The 19,636-nt window shown below is 37.3% G+C and overlaps 3 protein-coding genes across 3 annotated transcripts in view; 1 reads left to right on the forward strand and 2 right to left on the reverse strand.

Moving 5' to 3' along the window:
• Window positions 1–197: 197 nt before the first annotated feature.
• Window positions 198–6,498, reverse strand: tbx16l (T-box transcription factor 16, like). Its single transcript, XM_079870654.1, has 9 exons — window positions 6,365–6,498; window positions 6,023–6,188; window positions 5,426–5,528; window positions 4,331–4,495; window positions 4,054–4,203; window positions 3,595–3,665; window positions 3,222–3,307; window positions 2,776–2,983; window positions 198–1,236 (listed from the first exon to the last, which is right to left on the reverse strand). Exons 1-9 carry the CDS (start codon window positions 6,453–6,455, stop codon window positions 612–614), a joined length of 1,665 nt encoding a protein of 554 aa, XP_079726780.1. The 5' UTR covers window positions 6,456–6,498; the 3' UTR covers window positions 198–611.
• A 6,715-nt stretch (window positions 6,499–13,213) lies between these two features.
• On the reverse strand, window positions 13,214–18,684 carry eral1 (Era-like 12S mitochondrial rRNA chaperone 1). The gene is made up of 11 exons (XM_079871471.1): window positions 18,426–18,684; window positions 18,061–18,225; window positions 17,754–17,881; window positions 17,584–17,661; window positions 17,432–17,478; window positions 17,224–17,285; window positions 15,832–15,944; window positions 15,260–15,574; window positions 15,000–15,149; window positions 14,321–14,401; window positions 13,214–14,113 (listed from the first exon to the last, which is right to left on the reverse strand). Exons 1-11 carry the CDS (start codon window positions 18,532–18,534, stop codon window positions 13,991–13,993), a joined length of 1,371 nt encoding a protein of 456 aa, XP_079727597.1. The 5' UTR covers window positions 18,535–18,684; the 3' UTR covers window positions 13,214–13,990.
• The window catches only part of fam222ba (family with sequence similarity 222 member Ba), a 61,733-nt gene continuing 60,161 nt past the window's right edge, over window positions 18,065–19,636 (forward strand). The window contains exon 1 of the mRNA XM_079871464.1: window positions 18,065–18,258. The gene's annotated coding sequence lies outside the window, so the exon portion shown is untranslated. The remainder of the gene's footprint in view (window positions 18,259–19,636) is intronic.

Here is a 19,636-nt window from a genome sequence, read left to right on the forward strand (position 1 = left end):
CTGAGCTGAGTGTGTTTGTTCTAGAGTTTGTAAAGTTTCCACACTAACAATCTCAATTGAGAATGTGCTATATAGCAGTGCATATAGTTAATGCCAATATATTGTTGATGAATGAATATGTAGCATACATGTATCTATTTAGAAATGAGTTTCTGATCACAGTCAATAAATTTCTCTTGATTTATTTTGTCTTTTTTGTGTGTGAAAATGTTGCCATTTTAGACTAGACTTGAGTTTATGGGCTTTGTAAAAGGCAACTTTATAATGCTAAGAAAAGTTATGTTTGTAACGACTTAAAACAAATGAAAACTCAATGCAGAACACAGTATTTAGGTTTAATGTAAAAAAAAAAAATGATAGGAATTGTTTGGATAATAAAAAGTGTGTGTTCCATACCAGATGGAGTGGGGCACATAAATATGGACATCAGCTACAGCAAACAACCATATATCCCACTGAAAATAATATTTACATTCTTTTGTTGGGAAGCCCTCTGTGTTCAACATCTGGTTTGCAAACTAGTGTTGCAGAGGGGAACAGACTGAAGCAGAGCAGTCTCTGCTGGACATGAGCAACATAATGAGGCGTAATTAGATGATAACCGATAAACTTCATTTCCCAGTCTGCTGTTCACAATAGTATTCAGTTAGTGGCCTGGCACTGACGTAGTCCATCTGTGATCTGTGTTCAGTCTGGCTGTTCAGCATGCTGTTTAATGTGAATTGTTGATCAATGTATTCCTGAACAGCTGGATAAATCTGCGGGCGCGGCTCTCGTTCTGACCCGCGGAGGAACTGCTCAGGGTGGTGGGGATTTTGCAGGCCCTTCCCTGCTGGTCCAGAGTCTAACGGTCGAAAATGGATCCTGTTGAGGATGTCGGTGAAGGGTCTCGGATTAATGTAGTCGTAGACTGGGGTCATCTCCAGGTTCCTCAGAACACTTTCAGGAAGTTGCATCCGACTCAGTTTAGGAGGCAGAGGGAGAGGCAGCTCCATGTCAGGACATTGCCTTGAGGGATGGGGAGGGGTAGGAAAATAAGACTGGAGCTGAATTATGGATCTGCCAGGGGTCTGAGAGGCCGGACTGCGGTGGTGGTGGTGGTTTAGAGGGCTGCTGATCTGAGATGGCAGTCGGCTGAGGTTGGTGTCTGCTGTGGAGGACTGGACACAGGAGCTCTGGGCCATGGGCAGAGCTGCGCAAAGACTATGGAGGCTGGAGGGTCTGGCTTCTCTGGGACTGAAAAAAAAAAAAAAAAAAAAAGTTATTTGGACAGTTATTTTGAACACTGTCACACCTGCATGTAGTACTTGTCAAGAAAGGGATAAACTGAGATAATTTTGATCTCCAGGGATGCAAACTTTTTCAGCAAAAATCACTGTTTTGCTTCCAAAGTAGCCTTTCCTTCAAAATAAAAGTTCTTACGGTTCACCGTGATTTTGCCAAGACATGTTCCTGGATCAACATATTCCTGTCCAAAAACATGTTCCTAACCCTATCCCTACTCCTAAACCTAACCCTACCCATAACTTATCCCTGAAATCAGAGGGAAATAATATGTGAATAACACTGATATAGAAGCGCCTAACCCTGGTTGGAAGCCTAAACCTGACATGAACTGTAAACATGTCCCCTCAAATCTTTGGTTGGTTGATCCAGATGTTGATCCAGGGACACTTGTTGAAATCACATTCAGAATTGTACTTGTAATTTTACTTGTAACTTGTTCTGTAAAATGAAATTATTATTATTATTGTTACTAATATTGTTAATATTATTAAATACAATTTTTATTTTACAGTACAATAGTATTGTTACTATAATAATATATTTCTTTACTGATTTGTGACCCTGGACCACAAAACCAGTCTTATGGGTAATTTTATTACAATTGAGATTTATACATCATCTGAAAGCTGAATACATAATCTTTCCATTGATGTATGGTTTGTTAGGATAGGACAATATTTGGCCGAGATACAACTATTTGAAAATCTGGAATCTGAGGGTGCAGAAAAATTGAAACATTGAGAAAATCTCCTTTAAAGTTGTCCATTTCTATTGGCGATTGTGCTGCATCCACTCACAAAAATAATTTTTTTTATATATTTAAGGTGGAAAATTTACAAAATATCTTCTTGGAACATGATCTTTACTTAATATCCTAATGATTTTTGGCATAAAAGAAAAATCGATAATTTTGACCCATACAATGTTTTGTTGGCTATTGCCACAAATATACCCGTGCGACTTAAGACTGGTTTTGTGATCCAGGGTCACATTTGTGTAATTAGAATTATTCTAGAATTAGTCAATAATAAGTAATAATGTGTCCTATTATCAAAACACTTAAAATTTAAGCTTTTTACAAGCCTGCATGTTCATTCTTCTTCTTCTTATTATTATTATTATAAGCAGTAGTATTGTCATATTTAATTGAATAGGTTTTTTATATATAACAGTGTGGCCTCAGACAACTGAAGTGAAGAGAGATATTTTCTCTATAAAGGACTCTATAAAGGGTTTAAGTTTTATCCCTATTTCTCCATGCTAAAATTGACTGTTTAAATCCACATTTTACAGCTTAGCTGATATTTAGAAAAGGTCTTCCCCATCGGGATTTTCATCTTTGTCACATATTTTACCTCTGAATCTCTATAATAAAATGTAATACATAGGTTCAGGGCAAAAAATGAGTATTATACAGTACAACTGCAGCAAAATATTATAGTGTGATTATATTCCGATATTCACTGCATCACACAAAGCGAGACTCACCTGTTCAGGTGTCTGTTACTGAGGCTGAGAATGGTGTGGGTCTGCTGGGGTGAAGGTCCTCCAGTTGTGCTGAGGTTTTTAAAGGCTGATATGAAAGGGTTTGGGGTGACCGAGGAAGCCACGTCTGAAAAATTCAGGGTACTGCTGCAGTCAACAGAGCTGGACACGGTCACGTCCACATCCTCGTCTTTCTGTGACTGTCCCACTGCTATTGGACAACAGAAAATCAGAAATAGTGAAACTTAACTTACACAATTTATTTCAAAGAGTCTGTCCAAAGAAAAACAGCTAATTAAGTAGTAAGTGAAATGTCACATCAAGGTGACCCTCGTGATTGCCATGAAGCCCCTGTGCTGCCACCTGCTGGGCACCAGGTCATCACAACAGAAACAACGAGCAATACCAATGCATATAATGTGAAGCAACAATGGGGGAAAAAATCATACCATGCTCATTTGGTGTCAGATCTCGTTTGTCCTGTCCATCTGAATCCTGGATCTCTTGGGTCTCTTGGGTCTCTTTGTCTCTAAACCTAATGAGGAGAAATTATAAAGGTTATATTGATAAAATATCAGAATTACTTATCAGGGTGAAGGTCATTTCAATAGTTTATTAAATACACTATGTACATTTGATTTACCCTTTGGAATGATGGAAATCTACTAATTTACTTACACGGTTGAAAAACATTATAATCAATCAGCCCTGATACTGTCATATTCTCTAAAGGAGACATATGTTGGTGAATTTTCCTGAACTGAAAGAAATGATGAAAATAGCTCTCCATCACTTTTTTTGTGGTGACCAATTGTTTCTCACCTTTTCCTGTTCAGTCCATTGTCACGAAAGCCTTTGGCAAAGGGGTTGTTGTCAATCTTGAGTTTTGTGATCTGTGTTGAGGAAGAAAAATAAAGGGTACCATCAACAAAAACCACAGACATGCCGGTTAACACTTATAAATCATACAAAAATGGACTAATAGAAAATAATGAATCAAGGGAGAAAAGAGAGACTTTCTTTGAAGTCAAGCACAAATGTAAATTTTTCAGCTTTCACTTAAATTGCTGATATTTTGAGATTCAATTTTTTTTTTTAAATTACAAGCATCACATACTTTTGAACTGGATACTAGATTCTATTACTGTATACGTCTTTAGCCTCGTGAATTTGAGCCACTAGATGGCAGTGGAACTCCAAAAAAAAGCATCTTTGAAGGCCAGCTCTAAATTTCCTATTTTGTCATACAGTATTCATCACATGTGAAACGTCTGTGCTCACCTCCTGGTTCTGGTAGGCTGTGACGGCCACAAAAGCAGCTTCAGGGAAGGTGAAGCGCAGGTAACCGCCAGGGTTGTGAGGGTTACAGGGGTCTGGAGACTGGACTATGTGTAGACGGGGCTGGTATTTGTGCATGGAGTGGAGAACCACCTAATGAACGTGGAGAGAAACAGAAATATAATCCTTTCTATGGATTATGGAAAAACATACTTTCTATGAATATGCTTTCTTTATGAACCTTTCAACCAGAACATTTCCCCCATTTCTAAAAGCTCACCAGGCCATTGGAGTTAAGCGTGTTGTTGGTCAGTTTGAGCTTGTGGAAGGAGATTGGATACTGCATCCATTTCTCTCCAGGTGCAGGCGAGTCTGGATGGACGAAGAACCGATTGGGCAGGTGTGGATCAGTTGAACCATTCACTTCCCAACAATCCTTATTCCACTGCAACAATATAAGTGTATAGATAGTTATTAAGAGTACAACAATCAAAGAAACATCAATTTTAGAAACATCAGGTTTGCAGAACTATAACATCCCTATACTCACCTGGAGCTAAAATGTCATGTGGATCAGTTCAAATATTAATATTAGGGAATAGAACAGAGATTGTTAAAATAGTTAAATGGTAAACTCAAAATGTTTTTGAAAAGTTTCTTATGCTCACCAAGGCAATTTTTTTGGGCCAAAATACAGTAAAAACAGTAATATTGTGAAATATTATTACAATTTAAAAGAACTGTTTTGTATTGTAATTCATTCCTGTGATGACAAAGCTGAATCTTCAGTATCAGTGTCACATGATCCTTCAGAAATCATTCTGATATGCTGATTTGGTGCTAAAAAAAACCCATTTCTTATTATTATCAATGTTATGAGTTGTGCTGGTTAATATTTTTGTGGAAACTGTGATGTATGTTTTTTCAGGAATCTTTGATAAAGTCAAAAGAGCAAAAAATAGATAGTTCAAAAGAGCAGGATTTGTTTGAAATCTTTTGTGCCAGTATTAAATTATTAAAAGAAAAATCGGTAACACTTTATTTTACAGTGTCCTTGTTACATACGTTACGTGTACTTACCATAGTAATACTAGTAAATGATGCATAATTACATGCAACTAACCCTCAAACAACACCTAATCCTACCCTCACCCTATAGTAAGTACATGTAGTTAAATATTATTACACAGTACTTAAATATATAATTACACTGTAACAATGACACCTTAAAATAAAGTGTAGCCGAAAAATCTTATACTGACCCTAAACGTTTGAAAGATAGTATATGTGTGTTTGTTAGGGAGAATGGAGGGGGTTGAATTGAGTATGTGTGCATGTGCCATAAGGGAGGGGTGGAGGGGTGGAGGGGAGGTACCTTGTACTTGCGGTTATCAAACGGCACCATGTCCATTATCACCACATACTTGACTTTAGGATTCAGTCCTGTCACTGTTACTTTGCAGCTGGGAAACATACGCCTGAAATAAAAGTACACCGGAAACACACCATAACAATTAGTCATCACATATTAGAAGACGGCCTCTATAAAGGCAATTTTAATTGTTGATTATTTTAGGATTCATGTGTTTAGGAATATTCAACAAAATGAACGGTTCAATGAATTCACTTAATAACACCTTTTCTGTTTGTAACCTGACTTTAGATACATTGACAAATATTTAAGACTTTTTGCACTAAATAGGTGTAAATCCAGACACAATTCCATTTGTCGTGTAGAAATTCCATATTATAAACATCATGGCCTGGTTTCACAGACAGGGCTTAGATTAAGGCCTAAACTTTTATGAAAATACCTTAGGAAAAAATGACTGTTGTGAATCTCAAAACAATGGCATATTTTAAGATATGTCAGTGCAAGTTGCTTTCAGTTAAAACAGCTCAAACATGCATTTCAGTCTGGGACTAGGCTTAAGCCTGGTCTGTGAAACCAAGCATAAAAATAAGTGCATACCTGCCAGATTTAGTAATCAGCATCTCAGTGCCGATACCGCTGAATTTGTCCCAAAGCTCCCGATCTTGCAGTGACACATGAACTGGCAGTGAGGTCAGTTCAGCTTCAGCACTGCTCATCCTGCCATTGGTGCTGTGCTGAGTTCGGCAGATGGGTTCCTTACAGTCTAATCAATAATAGAATCATTTCACATTTTCATTCACCACGTTACACATTTACAACATTAGTTCTCCAGCATGACACTTGTTTGTTGAATGTTAAAAGTCTTTTGAAAAACTCATAAATAACCCTGAAATTGAATTTGAACTTCTCAAAATGTGAGGAACGTAAAGACAGTCTTACCTTGTGGATAATATCCATAGTTATTAGTTAAATGATTCATTTGGTAAGGTAGGTCCAGCACAGGCCGTTCCTCTGGGAGATACATGACCATGAGAACGGAGCAGCAAACTAAAGAGACTTGTCCAGAGGTTTGTAGCTTCCAAAGCCAATGACCTGCAAGGACTTTCCTTAGGTTGCTACCTTTCCATCACTTCAAAGAGGACAGAGGTGTGTATGTGCACTTCTGTCAAAACATCAGTCTCGTCTTTGATCTGTCTCTTTGTCTCTCCCAGTTCCCAGTTTGTGCTCCAGCCTGCCCACATAGGTGTGTAGAAACAACATTCTCTGGATCTGGGGGAAAGGGGGGTGCATTTTACTCTGGAGGCCAAGGGTTCCCTAACACTTCCTCTAAACCCATACAGACACGCACATATTGGTGTTAATCACACCAGCAGTTTGTCCCCTCATTACTGCAGGAAGTCTTCACTATTTATTGGCTCTTGGTAGAGCTGTCAAAGATCAGCATTCAGTGGATAATTGCCAGTCTTAAACATTAAAATCATGCATTGAATATGGTTTCAGGTCATTTGCTAAGGGCTTCTCTACCAAAACACCCATTGAGTGAGGCCTGACAAAATAAACCTGGACAGCAGTATTTATGTGTGGCAACTTAAGTGCATTTTTATACTGGTTTTGGATGTGTTTAGGCACTTAAATCCACCTTGCTAAATACCTCCAAGTTTATTTTCAAGTAAGACTATACTCGTAACATTTTGTGGACAAAAAAAAAGGTTAATTTAAAGGTTAAAAAAATGGAACGAGGCAAAAATGACAAAATATTTAGTAGTCTTTTAATGGTCTCAACCATTTTTATCACAAATCACTGGTCAGAAAATTAGCCAAAATTGCACAAAGTAACATAGCATGGAAAAGCCTTCCCCTTTGTTAAATGTTTAAGAAAAAGAAAAATCAGTGTTGTTCCACTCAATGTTGATGGCTTCAAACTGTTCATGAGTAGTTGAAAAATGTCTCCCAGTTCGTTTGAGTCTAATGTGAGGCCAAATGTTCACTAGGGTTCATATCTAGACTCTTAACAGGCCGAACATGAGCCTGATGATGGACTTGATCTCAAGCCATTTCTTGGATCTTTGCAATTTGTGCAGGGGCGTTGTCTTGATGTTGAAAAATAACATCTGATCATTCCTCTTTAGATAACTTTTCAATTATGTGAAGCAAGGCATTCTGCAATATTCTCTAAATGACTTTTCACAGTGAAGTAGCTCACCAATACCAGCAACTAAAAGGGCTCCCCACACAATGACAGTGCTTCCTTCATGCTTCACTGTGGTACAGATATGAATTTATTCTTATATTTCTCACCAGATTTTCGAAGACACCGCTCTGGAGCATCACCATGCAACTGGTGTTTCAGTGTGATTCATTTCTCCACACACTCCCATATTCAGCCAAAAACTTTATTCTGTCTTTGATATTTTTCTGAGACTGCAATGGCTTTTTAAGTAGGGCATTTACTTACATTTTGCTTATTTCCTGACCTGTGGTTAAGACAATTAAAAGCTAGTGTTTAGCCAATTTGGGCTTGGCCCATTTTTTTTGCCCAGGATATTGTTGTATAGCAATGTATGAAGCACAGCTCACATGGAAGCCATTTTCAAACAAAGCAGCTTTCAGTTGGTCAATGCAGCAATTCCACATGACCAACATGAAACCGTTGCAAACTCTGCATTGGGAAATCTTTCATCCTTTTTTTTTTTCATAAAAAAATCCTGATGGAATGCATGGATTCCTATTAAAATGACTATTACATTCGGATTCGACGAACAGAGATAATATGATGCACATTTAATCTAAAACAATAGACAGGTCTTTTTAAACATCTGACAAAGCTTATTTAAATAGTTTAGACTACTTAACTATTTAAAGGCAAATATGTTTGACATGAAATAGCAGTCTTCAACAGAGGTTCCACTGTTTGAGCTCAAACTAATTTTGAAAAAATTAAAACACTTCATAAAAAAATGTTGAGTTAATTAAGCTAATTTTTTATTGTTCCTCCTGCAATATTTGTTTTCATGCTAATTTAAATACAAGAAAATTAAATAAAAGTGCAATTAAATGTGCACATACTGTATTGTCATCAATATAAATGACAAATAAATACAAATTACAAATTATTTTATATATTACATTTAAATTGATGCATTTAGAAGACGCTTTTATCCAAAGTGACTTAAAAGAGGTACAAAAGCAATTAGTCAAAGAGCCAACATCGTAATATGCAATGCCCGGTTTATTGCACAACTAGATTAGAAGCAAGATAGAGAAGAGAATGCTTTTATAGATTTTAATTTATTTTAATTGATGTGAATGGAATGTAAACACATTAAATAGTACACACGTTATATGTGTAACACTAATTTTAATACATAATGTATAATTACAGGGGTCCCTCCTCAGTCTGTCTATCCACCAAAGAGCCCTTGGCTTGTCCTAAACTGTCAATCATTTAGTAGTATGTTACAGTAAACTACCTGATAAAAAAAGTCATTACTAATCATCTCGTTAAAGGTATAGTTCACCCAAAACCAGACATTTGACGGCACCCATTGACTTCCATAGTAGGAAAAAAAATACTATGGAAGTCAATGGGTGCCGTCAACTGTCTGGATACCAGCATTCTTCAAAATATATTCTTTTGTGTTCAACAGAAGAAAGAAACTCATACAGGTTTGGAGCAACTTAAGGGTGAGTAAGTGATGACAAAATTTTCATTTTTGGCTGAAATATCCCTTTAAGTGTTTTGCTAAAAAAGATGCTGATATAGCTGGACTGTTATCCAAGAATTTAATCTTCACATACATTTTGCCAGCACTCAACGACTCATCAAGTTTAATGATCCCAAATCAGCTAGATCAGGATACTAGGATCTATACTTGTGTTTCATAAGAGGCAGTTTCCAGCACCCTTCATGTCTAACTGGCCACAGCCAGTGAAATTCAGTGAAATAATCACAAATTAACAGAAATGTCCATCTATCGAGAGGCAGATAAGGCGTCAGAGGCTTGCTACAAGCTGGTGTAACTCAGATAGGCCACAATCTTGTTTTTATCAGTTTGCATGGCCAAGCAGTCACAAACACCCCCCAACCCCACCCTAACCGAGAGTCTGTCTCCACAGTAACTGTGGGGGGCCACTCCCATGTTAGCTAATAGACCTTCAACATCTAGATGCTGAGGACAACTACAGATGTAGAATCAGGTTAATTTGTCACAGCTCACACATGGGTATGAGGACAGACACCCAGAGGTGATTTTTTGTTTTTTTGGTAGTCAATCAACAATTGGCCACTGTGATCCATGAATCATGCATCTATTGCACTGTTGTAATGTCATGAAATCCATCTTGTGGATAAATTGAATAGAAAATTGTCGATTAGTAATATGTGACCCTGGACCACAAAATCAGTCACAAGGGTAATTTTTTTATAATAATTATAATTACAATAAATAATCTTTCCATTGATGTATGGTTTGTTAGGATAGGACAATATTTGGCCGAGATACAACTATATGAATATCTGGAATCTGAGGGTGCAAATAAATCTAAACATTGAGAAAATCGCCCTTAAAGTTGTCCATTTTTGTTTAGCAATTCACTCAGAAAAATATTTTTTATATATATTTATGGTAGGAAATTTACAAAATATCTTCATGGAACATGATCTTTACTTAATATCCAAATGATTTTTGGCATAAAAGAAAAATCGATAATTTTGACCCATTCAATGTATTGTTGGCTATTGCCACAAATATACCCGTGCAACTTATAACTGGTTTTGTGGTCCAGGGTCACATATGTTTTTGTAAACCCCTCACAGTCTCAATATAGACGTTTAAAATATTTCAGTTCAGTCTCAAGTGGCTATAATGCAATATATATATAAGATGTTTTAAGGTTATTTTATCGTGTAATTTTTATTGTAATATGCACCTCTGGCTATATAACAGCTTAAGAAACGAAGATAATATGCATAAAATATGTTTTTTTTTATCTTAAATATTTTCCACCAACTATCTGGTACAATTTCAAATTTATTCCAGGGGTGGGGGAGTTTGGGTGTGGGTTCACACACTCGCGTGAGAGCGAGTCCTGGGACCAAGTAGCTGTTCGGGGTCTGATATAGGGAATGAATCTGATTGGCCAGCAGAGTGAAGGGAAGAGCATGATAAGGATGGAACAGCCTTTGAGTCATCATATGCAAATGAGCAGCGAGCATTAAAACTCAGAACCAAGGGGGCAGAGTTTACGATCGCTTCACAGCATGGAGACAACAGACTTGTGAAAAGACGGCTAGAGGTGACGGATGAAGGCAATTAAAACACTTACTGAGGACGCGGACGCAGACCTAAAGGTGAGTGTGTCACCGGTGACTATGAACCACAGGATGGCAGCTGCTCTTCCTTTCAGATGAATAGACCCATGTGGTGGATCTTCCACAGGTGTGATCATCTCTCAAGATTTGGAAAGAATTTCTGCAGGAGAACCTTTTGGAAACACAAATGAATCTAACAATTTAGACCATCTGAACTGATAATAATGTAGTTAAAGAAACATATATGGAAACTATTCTTTACAGTTTTTGTAAATTGATTTGGGACATGTAACATTTCTAATTCTAATGTTTCTAAAAAGAATGTTCAATCTTTAGATAAACTAAACAATAGATCATAGAAAATGTCAGAAATAGTGGTTGTGAATGTTCAGTGGGTTTCCAAAGTGGAAGTGTTTCATCAATCTTGCCCTCTAGACAGGATATCATCGTATACTGTAAGTTCATTATTGAGACACTACAGTATAGATGATGTACTACCCAGGGGGGTCAATATGCCTCCGACAGTTTCCTGGACCCACAAACACTTTGACAGAGAGTGGCGATTAAACCGTTACCATTACTGAGTTTAGTAATGGTAAGGGTTCTATTGCCTTCTCTCAAAAATCATCTGGATATGAGTGGAAAAAGCACGCGTCAAGTGAACTTCAGAGCAACGGATGATGCGGTCAAAATCAGACGAGTGAACGGACGGATAAAAAGACCAGAAAAACAAATGCTAAATGGATTAAATGTACTAATGCAATTCTGATCCATTCCATCCATTCAACTTGTTTAGTCTATAGTGTGTTATATGAGACTGTCGTTGTGTGTCATTTCAATAAATATCATTGAAGGTTGAATTAAATGTTCTGCTTGTTTCATTTTATTAATGTCAATTGTGTTTGCAAAGCCCTTCATAATCCACTTTTGGCTATCACTTTTACACAGAGAGTCTGTAAAGGTGGCATATTGTTGGTAAAATGCTTACACTTAAAAAAAAATAAAAAAGTTTCTTTATTGGCATCTATGGTTCAATTAAGAACATCCATGGAAACTTTCCATTGCACTTTATACTGGAAAAAAGGTTCTTTAGATTTAAAAAAATATATTTTGAATATATATTTTTGAATATAATATATATTAAGTTGTTTCAAGACCTGTTCATTGACAGTTTCTTTGGGGAACCAAAAATGGTTCTTCTATTGCATCACTGCAAAAACAAATAAACTTTTTGGAACCTCTACTTTTAAGATTGCACTTGTGCCCCTGAGAGCTGAAGATAAAATAAATGAGAATCTTTGATTAACTTTTCTTAACTTCTTCTTAACTTTATACTAATGTTCAAAACTTTGGGATCAGTATGATGTTTTTTTAGTTACCCCTATTCAGCAATGATGCATTCAATTGATCAAAAAGTGACAGTAAAGATATTTATAACTTTTCAAAAGATTTGTATTTCAAATAAATGCTGTTCTTTTGAACTTTCTAGTCATCAAAGAATACTTATCAAAAAAATTATCATTGTTTCCTCAAAAATATTAAGCAGCACAACTGTTCTCAATATTTTATAATAATAGCAAATAAAAGCAAATCAGCATATTAGAATGATTTCTGAAGGATCATGTGACACTGAAGACACTAAAGATGCTGAAAATTTCCCATCACAGGAAATTACATTTTAAACTAAATTCAAATATAGTCAATAATGGCAGAAAACAGCCATTATTGACAGATGACAGTAGACTAGCCAAATAAATGAAAAAAAAAAGCCTTTTAACAAGTAAGGCCTATCAATAATTATTTATTTGTTATATTATCTGCAATAAAAATCCGTGCTGCAGGACTATCCATTTATTTAGCCTATATTCAGATTAATTTTCTATTGATTATAGATAGGAATATACTTTATTTATTAAAATTAAACTGCATGTTTCCATTGATTGTGATGCTAGACATTGAAAATTGCAGATCAAGCGCATGGGGCTAAATGTTTTTTCTTGTTATGAATTGTATCCTATTTTCCGTTATTACAGTTAACTACGCAAAGTGATATGGAACTGTAATGCGGTCAAGACCTGCCTGGAACTACTTTAGCTGTGCGTTTCCCTGAAAATAATGCACACCTTAGAACGTTCGTCAACCAATCAGATTCAAGCATTCAACGGCCCTGTAGTATAAATTGTAACAATATTTCACAATATTGCTGTTTTACTGTATTTTGAACAAATAAATGCAGCCTTGGTGAGCATAAGAGATTTTTTTCAAAAAACATTTACAAAAAAAGATCAAACCTTTGAATGGCAGTGTATCACAATAAAACAAATGAGATTTACACAATTAAATGTGTTCAGTGAATGAATGAGATTATTCCATCAACTCCGTATGTGTAGCTCATAATATTGGCGTATATGTTTGTCTACCTGCTGTAAAAGCATTGACTTCTGCTGTCTGTAGATAAAGTGACCATAACACAGGAAGTCCAGCAACATGAGAACTTTATTGCCTATTCTTTATTACTCAAAACATTTACCACTGACTAAAATTGATGCATGAATTTATTCAACTGATGAAAAATGTAATATCACATACATAGCTTTAAATAATTGAAAACAGTTCCACTTTGCTGCAGTAAGTAGCATGTACAGCCACAGATGAGCAGCCCCGGCTCCAGTCCCACCCCAACGGTCCAGCCCCCTCTCACAGTCCTGTGGCCCAGCTGAAGCCAGGCCTGCAGATGAGTGATTTCAAGCCAGTGTAATGGGTCTTATGTAAGACCTTCAGTTAAACAGCAAGACTCCACCACAGATAACAGCCTGACCACACTGAAGACAATGAATAATGATGAATAAAAAAAACAAGGTCAGCCCTTGCTTCCAGAAAATAAAAAGTGAACCTGTCCCGACCCTCAAAACAGAACTATGTGATTCTATACTTTTGCCTATGTATTCTATGTGATTCTATATAGCAAGATATATAGCAAGATATATAACCGGCACAGGCAGCTGTGATACTACAATTTTGCTATTGAAATTGTAACTGAAATAATTAAGAAAACCATGTAATGTGGCTTTGATCAACTTGTATTTCAGTTTAGAGAAATGAGGGGGGGTCTGCTGAGATCAACCTCACATTATAACCCAAAATATAACAGATTTTCAGTTCAAGTCCATTTCTTCACTTTTAAATCACTTTTCATGTTTCCGTATCCCTCTGTGTGCTTCAGGCTCTGACCTTCGTCGTCTGAACTGTGAACCTCACTTCTGCAGCTTCGCCGAGATTTTTAAACGCACATTACGCAAGAAAATCTTCATTAGGTCATTTTCAGCTTCCTGGGTTATTCTGGTTATCAACTGACCTCCAGGACCAATAACCATTTTCTGCAAGAAAGAAAGAATAAAAGGTTTCACTTTATAATGTAGTATAATAATGTTACCATTTCTTCAGCTAGAGAGAAACCGTATTTGTTTTAAGAACAATTCCACAAAATGTCTACCATAAAACTACGGCTCCCTGATGGTAAAAACAGCAGCACGGGAAACTAGCCTTTTTCCCCCAGAAAACATAGAAGGAATGAGAGAGCTCACCATATGAGTGTCTTTCTTCACGTATAGTTTGATGGATATGTCGAGTACCCCATCCTCGGACTCCTTCCAGATTTCAATTTGCTGTAAAAAGACCAAAATGATAAGAAAAAAAACAAATAACATTCCAGCAAACATGAAATAATTAAAAAATGTCAATTAATATTTTGAGAAGTAGAAAATATTCTGGAGGATGGGCAGATGGACAGACGGGTATATGGCTAAGTTTTGTGAAGAAATTCCCAATTTATAAATAATGAGAATCATACTGGGGTTAAAACAGATACTGATCCAGTTTCAATGATTTGGAATGTTCTCCTGAGCATTTATGCTCTCAGATGTGTGTTTTCTAACAGGAGAACAACAAATTAATGATGAAAAAACAGACCAAAGCAAGAAAATGAGAATATCAGAAACGAGCAATTACGACTACATTTTATTATATTTTAAAATGTAATTTATTCCTGTGATAGTAGAGCTGAATTTTCAACATAAGTACTCTAGTCTTCAGTCACATGATCCTTCAGAAATCATTCTAATAATATGGTAAGATTTGGTGCTCATTTCATATTACATTTCTTCAAAAATACACTAATGATATTTCACTGTATGTTTGATTAAATAAATGCAGCATTTGAACAACTTTTGAACAGAAGTGTATATCCCACAAATCATAACCCACCTGCGACATAGTGTACGGCACCTCCTTAGGGAGATTCTGTAGTAGTTTCTCTCTGATGGTGTTATTGCACACCTCCTCCGGACCCTGATCGGTCAGTACTTCACTGTGGTACTGCCACTGGCGAGGCTTTGCACCTTTGAACAGGTACCTCTGTTGCACAAATGTTCAAACACAAGCAAATGAAGGCTTGAGACTAAAATGTCAGTTTTTGGTTTTAAAGCAAATGTCATTTTCTTGTAGTCTCAAACGTATTCTCTAACCTTTAATGTTTCCACATCTTCTCTGTCAAGAGAATTTAACATGAACACGTCCTTAAAATGTGGCCACCCCCTGCGGCTCCTCAGGGCCTTCAGCGTCTCTTGGCTCAGTCTGTCTTTGTCCTGACCCTCCTGAGACACCCCGTCCTGCGTGCTCTCAGAAAGAGTTTTTTCAGCGTGTCTGCTGCGGGGTTCAGCTGCTAATTTCATACATTGTTTCACTGCGCCACGGATCTTAATCTTCTTTCCATTCACCACCCCCTCAGTCAGCTGTGCTGTGATGTCTAGCAGCAGCGTTTTGTTCTTCAGAAGGTCCACCTGTGCATTAAGAGTCGATGCTTTGCTTTATCATCTATTTTAAAGTCCCTCTAAGTGCACCAGCCCAGATGTAAATCATTCACTGAGTGTGATCGTGACATTCATTTCTGTGGTAGCAATTGCAGCAATACAACCCCCCTCTCTCTGTCAGACGAGAGATGGGACATCCAGAAAAACAAAGCGGTGGTAATTTCCTCCACAAATTAATCCTACGGTCAAGACTGGGAGAGATCAATACAAAATGACATAGCTAATACCTTATTGAGGACAAGGATGGCAGGGACATCAGAATTCAGGGCCAGACACTTCAGCACCTCATAGTCCAGCTTACTGCGGGTCCATTTATCAGACATGTCAACTAACACCACCACTGCAAATACAAAGGAGAAATGGAGAAAAAGATGATGCAGCACATGAGTCATAATCCTCCAAGGCCCGTCTTTGTCCAAGACTATAGTCAAAGGCCCTCCTATCTAAGCTGAAATTGACTTTTTTAGCATTTTAATAAACATTATGTTAAAATTACAAAATGTACATAATTTTAATTATTAATAAACAAGTGTTTATTCGAATGCACCTTATACGGATTACATAAGCAGTGAGTATTTGTTTTAGATTTGAAATGATTTGTTTAAAAGTAGACATTTCTATAGATATATTTATCATGTCTGTGAGGCAAGTAGCATACGCTGAGTTTCGGTACATTTTTGTGACGCACTCCAGTTCACGGAGAATGAGACGGCAGAAAGCACATCCTGTTTGTTTTCTTTATTTTACAAAGCACATCGGTTTGTTATTGTGGGTGTATTTCGAATGATTTATTACTCTTATCTGAAAGACCATAAATGACTGAGTATTTTAAGTTGTTTCTGCTGTTATCAGGAAAAAATGCAAGTGATCGTGCCGGCTAATACTTTAGCTCCACACTCTCCACACTTGGATAGGCGCCTTAAAGGTGATGATACACAGGGCAACTTTTTGGGCAATGTTGCCATCAATTGAGACACAGGGCCCACGACCGATCTAAAGTATCCAGATACTTGTTGCCCGTTCTCAATGGGAAAGTGCCCAAGCAACATTGCTCAACAACAATGCTCAAAAAAGTTACCATAATAATAGTGCAAATTTAACTAGGTTAACGTTAGAGCAAGCAGCTAAGTAAAGTTGCTACTACTTACATGTTTCACATGATAAGCATATCTGATGTCGATGGATGAAAGGCGAATGTTTAGATTTCCTGCCCCGCATACTGTAATTACCACATTGACCCGCCATTAACGATATGTCAGTCACTCGCGGACTGAGTGAATTTCCGCGTGATTGAGGGTTTTTTTCTGCGACTAACCGACAAATACAATTTTGGTTGACTACGCCTCTTTTCGTCGACTAACGTTTAGTTGACTACTAGAGGTCAGCCCCAATAGCAACATGACATTACCATCACACAAAGATGGATACTGACTTTGTGTCCTCTTTTTTTTTTAATACATTTCTATCTGGATAATTTAGATCGGTTGTGGCCCCTGTGTCTCATCTGGTTCCCCGTTGACGGCAACGTTGACGGCAACATTGCCCAGCAACATTGGCCAAAAAGTTGCCCTGTGTATCATCACCTTAAGAAATAAACAAGAAAACTAAGTTTTTGCTACCTAGATCGGCTTCTTGTAGTGACTCAAAAGGATCCACCAGGAGCGATTTCTCCAGCTGGTGTCTGTTAAACACATAACAAAACAATCCAGATTCAATTCTGAGTAGATGTCTGCATATTAAACTGGGACAGGAAAAAGTATTTTTAACATGCAAACAATTATACACTTCACCTAATGTTATTAAGAAACTGCTCTACTACATACTCACCTTTTAGCCTTAATTGGTGTGGTGAGGCCAGGGGTATCCAACAGAATCTGATAAAAAAAGATGGTCAGAAAATGCAAATCAACCATAGGATATTTCCTAAACAGACTAGACTTTTATTTGGACATTTAGCACGGGCTAGAAGAGGTACTTACGATTTGAGTGTCATCCTCTGTCAGGACGCCAACAGCACGTGCTCTTGTTGTGTGCACTTTCTCAGAAACCGCAAACAACTGTAAGAAAATAGTGTTCTAACAGTTAAGACAAAAGACATAAGTTCTTAAAGGGATAGTTGTTTATGTTTTTCCATATAGTATAATATCACCTTCCGACCCAGCAACTGATTGGTCAGTGTGGATTTTCCTGCATTCGGTGAGCCCACTATTGCCACTTTAAGAGATTTGGCATTTTCAGGTTGATCAGGTTCCTTTAGTAATAAGGAAATTTGATGACCTGAGAGCAGAAAATACACACACACACACACACACACACACACACATAAAATTAGTTTAACGACTAAGCTATAACATCATAAAAATCCGTTAAGATAAGATTCAAAGAACTGTGTTTTCCACATGTTATTTCTAAAACAACAGTCTTGAAGCTTTGAGAAGGGCTGGACATATTCTTACCGCTGTCCGATGAAACCGAGACAGGGTGATGACCGAGACCCTCATCGGACACAACCGGTCTCCCCTTCTGCAATCTGTCCAAAAAAGCATCCGAAGACACCAAACTGGCCGGAGAACAGTGAAAGAGACATTTCCTTACTGTCTGTGGACGAAAAACCGAGCAACCTGTGAAGTGAACAAATAAAGGACAAGCGACAGGTAAAATGAAAGCTATTACATGGCTGAAGTTATTGTTTTTCTATGAATTTTGTTTTATTTCTGGTGGCAAAAACAACCAGTTTGACGTCTAGCATATTCTTCGAAAAAATCAGCTTGTCGATACGAGATACAAGAACAGTAAACAAACAGTATAATCTGCAAATCACCTGATACTCGCAGATACAGTGGCGCTTGTTCTGGAGCTGCTGTCAGTTTGCGGATCGTTGAAAATTGCAGAGATCTGCGTACAAACGTCTCGCAAAGCCGTAAGGTCATTTCTGAAATCCGTTTCCACTGCACAAGTGGATACTTTCAAAACGTTTTGCTTATGTTAACCCTTGGGTAAGGTTATTCTACTCTCCATTTTTATTTACACATGTGTTCAGGGCGCAGACATGTTGCTTCTATCGCGTGAACTGGAGTGCTGAATCTTATTACACACCACTGCCATCTACTGTTCAGGCGCCGCGACGAACGCGCGACTGCCTAGTCTTCATTAATTATTAATATTTTAATATATAGACCGCAACATCTTATGTTAATAAAAAGCAAGAACCTTTGCTATCATTTCAGCTAGTTAAAGAAGAAGGACTATAGCGTGTAGGATGGCTGAATATTTTAATATTTACTTTGACAGACAGCTTGGAGTTAAAAAGATTGAGAATCACTGTTCAAGAAAGAGACATAAAAGGATAAAAGGAGCCTATTAGGACCAGAGAGCTGAGAATATGATCCCCAATCAGAGCAGCTGATCTTGTTTTCATCCGCTCAGGTAAAATCAGAGAGAACAGATGTGTTTTTCCATCTCCCATCAAAAGCCAGTCCACCAGGATAGTGCAGAGCGGAAAAATGCTTCCACTGGGGAGAAGAAAGGATATCAGGTGGTTCACAATCTGTCAGCATATCAGCTCAGAGAAAACTTGCAAAACCCAACACATTCAGGATGCAAGGAAAATTAGGGGTTTGACTGAAGTAGGGAAAAAGCCACATTAAATCAATGAACAGACACAAATATATCAGATACACTCACATACAACACATGCACCATTCACCTAAACAAGACCTCTTCTCAGATGGATTTGCTCTGCCTTTATTTACAGACCAGGAGAAATGGCACATTGTCTCCTTAACAGATCATTTGCGAATATGAGCCAGACTACATGTAAGCACTAGAAATTATAGCCTTATAGATAAATGCTAATCCAACATTTATTCTGTGATATTTGTATTTTAAAGCACTAATTAGGTATTTGTTAATTACAAATGAATGTCATTTTGCAGGACCTTTAAAAATCTTTGGTGCCATAATTAGGTAGTCCTACTATTATTATTGCTGTATGAGATAACGTAACCCAATTTTATGGGATAACGTAACTAT

The sequence above is a fragment of the Squalius cephalus genome (assembly GCF_949319135.1).
Source record: "Squalius cephalus genome assembly, chromosome: 5".
Lineage (NCBI taxonomy): Eukaryota > Metazoa > Chordata > Actinopteri > Cypriniformes > Leuciscidae > Squalius > Squalius cephalus.

Coding starts and splice junctions, on each gene's coding strand:
- tbx16l (XM_079870654.1), bottom strand. CDS start 6,455: ATGGTCATGTATCTCCCAGAGGAACGGCCTGTGCTGGACCTACCTTAC. Junction 5,529..6,022: donor CTGATTACTAAATCTGGCAG/GTATGCACTTAT, acceptor CTTTTATTTCAG/GCGTATGTTTCCCAGCTGCA. Junction 3,666..4,053: donor CAGCCTACCAGAACCAGGAG/GTGAGCACAGAC, acceptor TCCTCAACACAG/ATCACAAAACTCAAGATTGA.
- eral1 (XM_079871471.1), bottom strand. CDS start 18,534: ATGACCTTACGGCTTTGCGAGACGTTTGTACGCAGATCTCTGCAATTT. Junction 17,286..17,431: donor ACACCAATTAAGGCTAAAAG/GTGAGTATGTAG, acceptor TGTGTTTAACAG/ACACCAGCTGGAGAAATCGC. Junction 15,945..17,223: donor ACTACAAGAAGCCGATCTAG/GTAGCAAAAACT, acceptor TTGTATTTGCAG/TGGTGGTGTTAGTTGACATG.